The 11,399-nt window shown below is 36.9% G+C and overlaps 2 protein-coding genes across 2 annotated transcripts in view; both read right to left on the bottom strand.

The window, feature by feature from the left end:
• The window catches only part of LOC107698577 (ceramide synthase 5-like), a 29,597-nt gene extending 24,349 nt beyond the window's left edge, over window positions 1-5,248 (bottom strand). The window contains exon 1 of the mRNA XM_016499624.1: window positions 4,689-5,248. Coding sequence (XP_016355110.1) covers window positions 4,689-4,861 — 173 coding nt within the window. The 5' untranslated portion in view covers window positions 4,862-5,248. The remainder of the gene's footprint in view (window positions 1-4,688) is intronic.
• Window positions 5,249-7,265: 2,017 nt separating this feature from the next.
• Window positions 7,266-10,391, bottom strand: LOC107698581 (uncharacterized). The gene is made up of 5 exons (XM_016499628.1): window positions 10,298-10,391; window positions 9,110-9,443; window positions 8,053-8,385; window positions 7,691-7,804; window positions 7,266-7,557 (listed from the first exon to the last, which is right to left on the bottom strand). Exons 2-5 carry the CDS (start codon window positions 9,432-9,434, stop codon window positions 7,424-7,426), a joined length of 906 nt encoding a protein of 301 aa, XP_016355114.1. The 5' UTR covers window positions 9,435-9,443; window positions 10,298-10,391; the 3' UTR covers window positions 7,266-7,423.
• Between the last annotated feature and the right edge of the window lie 1,008 nt (window positions 10,392-11,399).

The following is an 11,399-nucleotide window of genomic DNA, read 5'->3' as shown; positions in this document are numbered from 1 at the left end:
TGTGTGTGTGTCTGTGAGCATATTCTCCATTTTGGATGTGTTTTACTGTCAGCCATACATCCAGGTTGGCCCAGACCCTAAAAGCATACCACCTCAAAAGCCTTAAAGTGCTTGAACCTCCGTAATTGCTGCTTGCAGCTATATTTAAAATATGAAATGGTAATACTACCCGTGGGGAATTTTATCATGATTTATCGTCAAACCAGTAATCGTTACATCCCTATCTCTGATCATCACTTCGGGATCGTCGGATGGGTGTTCGGGGATACCAGAGAAAATCAGATTATCACGCATACTTCTGGTTTAATATCAGGATGGTTTCTTTCATTATTTTGTTTTCTTTTATGACCGCATCCATCTTTTCGCTAGTGTTTTGACTAGTTTGAAGCAAGTTGTTGGATTGTTCTAGTTTTTCAATATGGTTCAATATGGCAGTATAAGACGGCATTTTACAACAATCACCGATTGTGCTGATTCTGACTTTTAAGTTTGGGTTTTAGGGAGGAACGAATGTGCACCGCTGTGAAGGGAAAAAAGTTGCGCTAGAAGAAACGCGGCTATAATCCTTAGAAGCCAAAATCTAAATAAAAAATAAAAATAGCTTAATAAAACAGCCACAGGCCTAAAGTGTAAGCAGACATTTGAATGTTTAGTTCGGTCCTCTATCATAATTAAGCAGGGCTTTCATGTTGTGCGTGCTGAAGCTCTTCCGCACGAGCGCGATCTCACTTCTGAGTTGCGAATAGCAAAAAGGCATCATTGACAAATGTTTGAATATTATTGCATATAAAAACAGCTGGCGACTGATTTGCATTTTGATGGCCCAAGCGCCAGTCTGCCACTTTAAGACAATATATTGACACACATTGGATTTTCTCCCAACTGTTCTCCTCCACTTAAGACATAAACTGTGTTTAAGTAAATACTCTCCAAGCCGGCCATTTGGAAATATTTTGTGTGTATTTGATCGATTGGACATGTGCCCTAAGCTCAAAGTGTAATTTGTTTGTCCGTTTTGGAGCGCGCAGCTGGCGACTCTGGTGAGATAGAATTTGCAAGATAATGTATATATAGCAATAATAAATGTATGTGTGTTTTATTCATTTCTCCAGTACCGATAGCAGAACCGTTAACGTCAGAGCTTATCGATACTCCGGTCTTTCATAATTTAGCCCCGGGACTGATTAAATACCGGGTTTCGGTACCCATCCCTATTAGTAACTAATGATTAATTTGCTTTTTAGAGGAACTTACCCAACACTGTATAATTTACCTGATTTTATACAACATTCTATTTCTAAAACATGGTGACAAAAGTTTTTCTGGCTTTTGACAGTATTTTCTGAGTTGTGAAGTAATAAAAAAAGATATCCCCTCTTTAAAATCCTTTAACTCTAATATGTCAACAAAATGAAACAAGAACTTTGAACCTGAAATCTGTTAAGGTCCATAAAAATTAACTGCTAGTATACATCAAAAACTACCATAGTTAAAAAAAAACAGTCTCTGGTTTAGATGTTTAAAACCCTGCAAGTCTGTAACTCTTCATTGCTAAAGCACATCAACACTATCTGTGGTCTGCAGTCGCCACTGATAAATAAATGAAGAGAGAGACTGCTGAAGTCATCCTGACCGAATGCATGCAAACGTCCCCCTGAAACCAGACCAACCCCCTCTGGACCAACTAGGCTAATTGGCCTCCTCAGAGGCTTGGTCAGACCCCAGACATGAGGACACTGTGAAACATGAGAGGGGTGTGTGCCTGACAACGCTCTTCTGCAAAACCAAGTCGGCCAGCACAACAAAAGAGTAAATGTAATATGTTCATGCAGGACACTAAACGACCATGAACCATCATAAACCATGAACCAGCCCATAAACCGAACGCTCCTCAAGAGATATACTAAACATTTATGAGTTCTTCTGCAAGAATGAGGTCTGGCGGGATTCGCAAAACTTGCTTATCCACAAACGAAGCTTTAGGTTTCCCTGAAGGTAAATCAAACAACTAAACAATGATGAAAAACTCGGAAAAAAACCCCCTGTAAAACTCAAATATAATTAAAAATACTAATAAAACCTACAGTAGGCGCCTATTTAAATTAACACTGTCTAGTATGTAGCTTGTATGCAATTATGAGTTCTTCTGCAAGAATGAGGTCTGGCGGGATTCGCAAAACTTGCTTATCCACAAACGAAGCTTTAGGCTTCCCTGAAGGTAAATCAAACAACTAAACAATGATGAAAAACTCAGAAAAAAAACCCTGGAAAACTCAAATATAGAGAATGTTTAAAAAAAGAGCATTTCTCATTTCCATTTAGTTTAACTTAATGCACTAAAATAATTAAAACTGAAATAACAATGAATAAAACCTACATAGACATGTTAATAAAATGGCAAAAACACAATTAAACTACTAATATTTTATCTAAACATAACATGGAAAATATATCAATAAAAACTAATTCAAAATACTAATAAAACCTACAGTAGGCGCCTATTTCAATTAACACTGTCTAGTATGTAGCTTGTATGCAATCTAGTATGTAATCTGAAGACTGGACCCAAAACTATGGAAGCCTGTTTCCGCCACCGAATAAAAAATAAAACAAGGTAATTGCGACTTTTTATCTCACAATTCGGACTTTTTTTTCTCAGAATCGCAAGATATAAACTCGCAGTTCTGACTTTTTTTCTCAGAACTGCGAGTTCATATCTTGCAATTCTGACTTTATAACACGCAATTCTGAGAAAAAAAGTTAGAATTGCGAGAAAAAAACTCAGAATTGCGAGTTTATATCTTGCGATTCTGAGAAAAAAAAAATCAGAATTGTGAGTTTATATCTTGCAATTCTGACTTTATAACTCGCAATTTTGACTTTATAACTCACAATTGCTAGTTTATATCACGCAATTCTGACTTTATAACTCGCAATTGCAAAAAAAGTCAGAATTGTGAGATAAAAAGTCGCAATTACCTTGTTTTATTTTTTATTTAGTGGCATAAATGGGCTTCCATACAAAACAAAAGTGTCAAGAAAATAATTAACTTTTTCGTGCCTCAATCTCATGTTCTGACATTAAAACACATAGCTATGTTAATGTTTCACACTTTTAAGAAGAAACCAAACACATTTGGTGAAGCCTTGTGTCTGAGTTAGTTTCACTGGTTCTGTGGACTGGTTTCACTCGCTATTTTTAGTGATGTGCCGCAAACCACGTAAGTAAAACTAGTCAAACGCAAATTTTAAACAGTTTCAACAGAACTGGTGCAACCAGACTCAAAACCACAAATACTTTTACCTCAACTGGATCAGTAAGAAGTAGTTTCTCCTAACAGGTTCCTCAAGATACTTATACTCCACGTCAATGAAACCTAAAGCAGCCAAACTAACAAAAAAGAGGTTGTTTTGGACGCAATACCGTGGAGTTCCATTCAAACACCATTATACATGAATATAGTCATTATTGAGTAGTATGCTAGATATCAAAGCACCACATGTAGCCATAATGAACCCACTTTTTCTCATGAACACTGGATTTTAGACGTCAAAAATGAGATCCCCACCCACTGAACATTCAGCTGAGAACGCTCTGGAATGTTTCTACAGTCTATCTGTAGTCCTAAATCTAAAATATTAGTTCAAGACGTTGAATGCGCTTCGTGCAGAAACCCAACAGCAGATAGAGTGACGCTGGCTCTTACGTAACAGAATCGTGTTATGACAGAGAGCCTGAGGTTTGGTGTAACTTGCATAGCAATTTGCCTTTTTGAAATGTTTAGTTTTAAATGACTAGTTCACCCAAAAATTCTAAATTTAGATAGTTTAGAAAAAGATAGTTTAACGAACCTACAGAACTTTAAGTCATTATTAACTTAGCATACAAGCAGTTTAGTGTTTTTTCAGAGATTGACAGCACCGGTCCCCATTCACGTTCAGTTTATGGAAAAGAGCAGCGTGAACATTGTACCAAATGTCTCCAGTCATGTTCCACATAAAAAAAGTCAACATCAAAGGGTTTGCGGAAAAACATTAGGGTGTGTAAACTTTGACAGAAAAGAGTAGCTCATTTTTGAGCGCGCTATGCCTTTAAAACCAAGCTTTCCTACACTGACACACAAATGTTCCCTTGAATTCAAAGCATATTTGAGACATGACACTGTACACGTTTTATACAATTCATGCATCACAGGCTCTTCTAAAGGTGCGGTGTTCAATTCTGACACTATTTCCAGATATTATGCAAAATCAACATTAGGAAACTCTAGAAGATCATCACACGTGTGCCTGCACTTCTGCTCAACAAGGAAGTCTGACTAAAAAGCATGCTCTCATTCTTTAAGTGAGAGTGCGGTTGTAAAGATAGGGATGAAAAAAGGGCACATAAAAAGACGTTTAAGCAAAGAAAAATAAATGCAATCCTCTTAATAAGTCGAGGCCTTAAGCTGGTCAGCTGACAGATGCATCAGGCTGAAAGTTTATAACCCGAAGGCTTGAAATTGCTCTCATGTCCAACCAGCCCAAATGGACTTCAAAACAACCTTTTTTAGACACGTGCGTGCATAAGCTACACTTTCAGTATTAAGACGCGGGAAAGCATGTGATGTGGGTTTAAAAGACTGAAATGTATATATCACTTGAGGTTAGACAAAAGTTTTGGATGGTCTCAAAGGCTTAAACCATACCTCTCGAAAAAGATCCGCACTGCGAAGATCCCCAAGGCCAGCGGCAGCGCGGAGAGCAAGTGGCCGGCTTTCGGGTACTCCACCCCGGGCGCAGGGTCGGCCAGATCCGCCCAAGTGACATTGTGCGGAAGCCAGAAGCGCTCGTTCCAGAACCAGGCTGAGAGCGCAGCCATGTTAGCAGGAAAACTAGAGATTCAGAGAGAGAAGAGGACGAAGAGAAAGACAATTTGCGGGTGGCAAACGATTCAACGCCCCCTTTCTCCCTCTCTCTTCCTCTGGCGTGTGTTGTGTAGTTGAGTGTGGACGTGTTGAAGGTGTTTCCACACCCGTGATGAGGCTGCATGAGGAAGTGCGATGCGATGCGCACTACGTAGAGCACAAAACATGTTACGACACAAAATGCTCGTTAATAATACATAATGCATATGGCAAAGCTAGGTATTATTGCTCTAGCGTAGAGTTTTAGGATATGGTCGCTCATGTATTTTTGGCTGAAACTAGTAACTAGTGATATCCGAATCAGAACTTTTGATTCTTTTTAATTTAATTTGTTCAAACTGATTCTGAATCACTAGAAGCTGTTGCGTTTCGCATATTATCAACGAGCTATTCTGATCGAAAACGTAGTTACAAACTGCAGTATTTAAGCAAATAATTCACTCGAATAAAACAGCTCTTTGAATCGATTCTTTAAGCGAGCCGAGCGAACGAAGCGATTCGCTGGAATGAATCATCCCTGTCGACGTATAATCATGATAACTTCACTGCTTGTTATATGTCTCCTCATTGTGGACAAACTATGAACAACAACAACAACAGTAACAAAATTAATTTATTGTTTGACATAAGACAAGAGCTTAAATATGTCGACATTTACCACCTGGAAATAATTTATGAATTTAAAATAAAGATACAACACAAACGATATAATTTTAATGTCTACAGCGGATCTTCAATGACTTAATACATTTTCTTGAGGTTTATACAAACTGCCGGTCACAGAAACTATTAAAAACATATTTTTGCCATTTGAAATAAACATTTGCTGAAAATAGCCTCGTAAACATATATAAATATCCTAAAAAAAACTATTTTTTACGTTTATTCAGTATTAACATGATCAATGTACAAAATCTATATATATATATTTTTTTTTTAGAAAAGGCAACATTTTAGTTTAGTGTATGTTGAAGTACTAAAACACTTCAAATAAAACATTTTAATGAAATTAAAATGTTTGATTACATTGACACACTGACAAAACATTATTACAACTTGGACTAAAATGAATATTAAACAGAAAATAAAACGAATTCAAAATATTAAAAACAACTATAATAGATACTAAAATATAACACTGGTGCATGCTTACCAAGAAAGATATTTTCAACAGTTTATTTAAATTCACCACATATTGTTACATTTATTGACTGTTTTATCAAAAACAATTCATCTCAGTAGAAAATAACTTAAACATACAAATAGAGTGCAAAAGTGACAGCCAAGTTTTCAGCTACAACTACAATAACAAAGTGCAATAAACAGTAAAGCTATCACACTATAAACCAGCATGTTTATTATTTGGGTGATAATTTATAGTCCATATATAACCAGAAATGAACCAGAAGCCTCACACATTCATGTTTCAAATGGCTGTGGCATTTACAAATAAGGTGGATAAACTTCTGCAGTATTTTTCCAGTTCATTTTCTCATTTTCATTCCTTAATAAGTAGTTCTAATGAAAAATAGCACAAACGGGGAAAACTAAAGTATAAGACTGGGTACCTGATATCTTTTATGAAGAAATAAGAGCCCATGATGCATTGTGAATTACATAAATAAAGAAATGAATAATGAACATTTTGTTACTGATGTTAAAGTGGCTTCAACAGAAGCATTGACTAATAACCTGAGAGCTCATGATCGTCTGTCTTTTAAAATGAGTGTTAAATGCTGAATTGATTGTTTCCATCTTCCTAATACTCATAAAGCATTTGTTGCATAATTTTAGCAAGAAAGCTGAATGCTACAAGTACAAATATATAAAGCAGAACAATTGTCCTTTGAGGATGAAGATAAAAAGCACCACCTAGTGGTTACTGTACATTATGGTTAGGAGTTTCTTTCCAGAAGCGTTCCTTCAGACACATTCAACCTCCACTAGATCTGCTGAAATATGAAACCGCAGAAGGCAAACCTCCACCACAAGCCCTCAACTAACCCTCAACCAGTAAAACAAAGGCACTTATTATAATAACTACGATAATGTTATGTTCCTTATTTGACACTTCTTATAAAGATACTAAATGAATAAATGTACTCCAGTTTTATAAGCTGCAACTATCAAATCATTAAAACATATAGATGATCACATTGCTAAAATGATCTATGCTTACAGTAATGGGTAATATTTCCATTAGAGTTAACGGTAAGTGCTCTGTGACAAATCAATGTGACCTGCAAAAGATTTCATCAAGTTGCATCTTAAAATCACAATCCGTTAGGGTCTTGTTTTTGGCACTTCACTTAAATGGGAATAATGCCTCGGTATCTTCACACTGATCCTGTTAGGACAGAGCCGGCACCAGGGCACCTCCATCGGGGGTGGGGGGCGGGGGAGGGCATTTAAATTTCTAGAGGGAGCCCAAATCACATTGGGGGCGGGGCATGTGCAATCGTGTGCATTTGCTGAAGCTCAAGAAAGCATGCGATCGCTTTCATATGCACACTGTTTTAATCGGTTTCACTTTCGCTTTCAGGAAGAGGATGGAAAGTGGGGGCACAGTAACTCATTTGAGCCTGCAAATGCCCCCTGTTGGTGCCGGCCCTGTGTTGGGATCCTCTCCGATCATGAGAGCTTCCTTCATCTGTACAAAACAACAAAGCGCTGTCATTTACAGCTACAGAAACTATGAAATCACAAAATCACTCACAATTAAATGCTAATTTTGCAATTAAAGATGTTTTCCTCTCACTATACAATATGTAGGTGATACTCGCCCTTTATGGAGCTCCTGCGGTGATAGTAAATCACACCAACAGCTGCAACCACCAGCAGAACAACAGCAACAGCAGCACATATTCCTGCTACAGCAGTTGAAGACGGACCTGAATCTGGAACAAAAGAGACAGTCATTAGTGTGAGTCATTATGTTGGACTGATCTATAACAAACAATACGAGATATCAGCTGGTCTCAGAGAGCTCATGTGAATCTGATTCGGATTCATACAGTGAGGTCAAAAGCACCAATGCTTTGGTACCAAGACATCAAGTTACTAAAATAAAAAGATGTAACAACATTTTTCTTTACGTTCCCCTGTAAGACTTGTTTTCCTTCCATATGGCCAAAATGATACTCACCAGTAACAGAAACAGTGAAGCTCTTAATGCTGGTGGTACTGTAGCGGTTTCTGCTGGATTTGATCTTTAGATTATAGAGTCCAGAGTCTGTGCTTCTGATGTTTGTGATGATCAGAGATCCGGTCTGATTGTCCAGCTTCAGTCTGTCTCTGAATCTCTCATCACACTGATCATCTGTACAGATCTTACTCTGATCTCCAGTGATTTCAGCGATGAGAATGTCATTAAAAAACCACGCCATCACATCATTTGTTTTTTTTTCTTCAGGAGTGTCTAAAGTGACAGATTCTCCCTCCGTCACTGCCTTTCTCTTCATTCCAGCAGCAGGAACATCTGAAACACCAATCGAAACTCTTCAATAGGAACAAACTATGAAAAATTATTTAGCAGATTCATTTCTTGGATCTTAAGAAATTCAGAAGAAACAACATTAAATGTGCAAAATAAAAAATGAATTGTGCTTAAAAGAATTCTGTCGATCTATCTTTATTCATACAGACTTAGAAAAGTCTCTGCAGAATTAAAAATGTATTATTGACCCATACATGCATTACACATAGACATGCATAATGTATTTGTATTACTACACAAGAAACAAATTACAATGTATTACTACAGAAAAATATAAATTAGTGTTTTATAATTTCACCAAGCACTTTTTGAATAATCTTGTGATCATAATATGAGACAATATGACATTAACACTATTTTAGGTTTCTTTATCGTCAATCTGTAAAGCAACATTTATCGAGATTCTGTGCTTATAAACACAGTTTATGTGCTTATTGTACAACAAATCCTCTGCAATTTGGAATCCAGTAAACTAAAAAACAATGAGTATGAAATAACAGAGCAATTTAAATGGTGGTCAGACGAGAAACTGACCAGAATAAAACTAAATCTAAAACTAATAACTCACCAGTGGACACACAAATTAGTTTAAAGTCATTGTTCTGGTACTGTCTGAAAGCAATTCTGAACGTCCGTATTATGATAAACATTCATTCTGTGATTTGAACACATATAACCTGCTTTTAAACATCCACTAATGACTCACCATGGACAACAACATCAAAATCCTTTCCAGTGTGTCTGCTGCTGAAGATCTTTAGATGATAAACTCCATTATCTGAGGTGTTGGTGATCGTAAGATCAGCAGTCTGATTGTCCAGCTTCAGTCTGTCTCTGAATCTCTCAGTACCTTCTTCATTACACTGAACATCTGTACAGATATCACTGAGATCTCCAGTGATTTGAGCAATGAAAATGTCATTAAAATACCATTTAACTCGGTCTCGTTGGTTTATTATAATATTAGTGTGCAGAGTGACTGAATCTCCCTTCATCGCAGACACCCGACACTCTGTCTGCGCCAACATCATCAGATGCACCTGGAGAGGAAATAAACAGCTACTTATAATTCTCTTTTTAGATAGAAAGAAAAAGAAAATAATAATTATGAATATTCCATGTACATTTCACAGACCCTCAGGTGCCTGACGAATACTGTCCCTTCAAAATACCTATTCAAAATATTTCTTTCACATATATCATTTCAGTTTTGCATGTAGCCTATTTGTAGGACCCACTCATGTCAACGGGAGTAAAGATAGTTTGCGGTTTGATTCAGATTTATTTTGGCTATAAATACGCAGTGTGCTGTCATAGACATGCAAATAAAACGTAAGAGTTTCGTAGCGACTCTTAGTTTTATAATGCCTATAATGCCAGCTTTATTATCTGTGATTTTTTTCACAGCAAAGCTCTTGTCTGTAAACCCCTTGGTTAGTCCGCTAGTAAGGAATGTGAAAGAAAGGCGTTCTTCATGTTTAAAATCATGTTCCTCGTCCAACTTTTGGAGCTATAGGCATTATAAAATTAAGAGTCGCTACGAAAAAAAACCCTGCCCGAAGGACAGCGTCATCTGAATTCACAAATCATGGAGAATGATATTCGGTATTATTTGCATGTCTATTGACAGCGCACTGCGTATTTAAAGCCAAAATAAATCGGAATATCAAACCGCAAACTATCTTTACCGCGGTCTCATGTCAGTAGTAGTACAGCTATTTCAGATATTATAAATTATATTTTCATTACTGTATTTGACAAGTTTCATTCAGCACAGGCTTGTCTGAGCCGGTTCTCCAGCAGGGAAATATGTTTAAAACTATTTAGTCATATAGTTTTTTATTTATTTATTTTTTATCGTTGACAGGAAGATGAATTGTAACAAGTGTCTTACCGTGCACGAGGAATGCAAACACTGCGAACAAACTAACGATAAACTTCTTTTTCAGACTGTATCCTCCGGTAGACACAGCCGCCATGGATGTTTCCGGGGTTCTCCGGAAGTGGATGGAAGTCTTCATTGCTTGGATTTTTCGAAAACTTTTTTTCCCCCTTCAAAAAGTTCTCAAGTTCTTTCTCACAAACAGTACAAATTGAAACTCAACGGTAACTGTATAAAAGTTTGCGAAAATGTCAATAACATTAAATAAAAAAAACACAAAAGGAAAAGATTATAACCAGAGGTTTCTATAAACATCACTGGTTTAGCTTTTATAAATAACATTGTAAGTCTGTCAGAAATAATTCAAAATTAAATGATCTTTTCCGAACATTACGGAAAAGAAATGATAAGAATTTATAAGAAATATATTTTTTTCCAATATATGACACAAGGGGGAATAGTATTGCCTCTACAAATATATCTAATAGTTGTTTTGTTACACTTTCTAATATCTACACCTTCTGAATGGATAAAAGCTATAAAATATTATTTTTATGTGCATTGGGCTATCAGTACCTAAAATGTGACCTTAAAGGGATAGTTCACCCAAAAATGAAAATTTGATGTTTATCTGCTTACCCCCAGGGCATCCAAGATGTAGGTGACTTTGTTTCTTCAGTAGAACACAAATGAAGATTTTTTTAGACAAACCGTTGCAGTCTGTCAGTCATATAATGCAAGTGGATGGGAATCACGGCTTTGAGAGTCAAAAAACATACACAAACAAAACCAAATTAAACCCTGCGGCTCGTGACGATACATTGATGTGTAAAGACACGAAACGATTGGTCTGTGCAAGAAACTGAACAGTATTTATAACGTTTTTTTTTACCTCTGATGCACTGCAATGTCTGAACTGCCTGTCCTGAGCGCGTCCTGAGCGTGTCCTGAACAGCCAGTGTAGCAGATGTCAAGCAGTACCATCGGGACAGAAGCACGACCACACATGGATGAGATGAGTGATGGAATTTATTCCCCTTTAAAGAATAGTATGAGGCAAAATTAGTACAAACACACCGATAGGCCTACTCTCTCACTCCGGTTCCCGTCTGCA

The sequence above is a fragment of the Sinocyclocheilus anshuiensis genome, unplaced genomic scaffold, assembly GCF_001515605.1.
Source record: "Sinocyclocheilus anshuiensis isolate Anshui unplaced genomic scaffold, SAMN03320099.WGS_v1.1 scaffold118, whole genome shotgun sequence".
Taxonomy (NCBI): Eukaryota; Metazoa; Chordata; class Actinopteri; order Cypriniformes; family Cyprinidae; genus Sinocyclocheilus; species Sinocyclocheilus anshuiensis.
The sequence above is the reverse complement of the archived record's forward strand: the minus strand, read 5'-3'. Positions and strand labels throughout refer to the sequence as shown.

What these genes read in the sequence shown, in the direction of transcription:
- LOC107698581 (XM_016499628.1), bottom strand. Translation starts at nt 9,434, where the DNA reads ATGATGTTGGCGCAGACAGAGTGTCGGGTGTCTGCGATGAAGGGAGAT. An exon ending in CTTCACTGTTTCTGTTACTG is followed by an intron (nt 7,805 to 8,052) that starts GTGAGTATCATT and finishes CTTTTGTTCCAG; the next exon opens with ATTCAGGTCCGTCTTCAACT. An exon ending in CCGCAGGAGCTCCATAAAGG is followed by an intron (nt 7,558 to 7,690) that starts GCGAGTATCACC and finishes TGTTTTGTACAG; the next exon opens with ATGAAGGAAGCTCTCATGAT.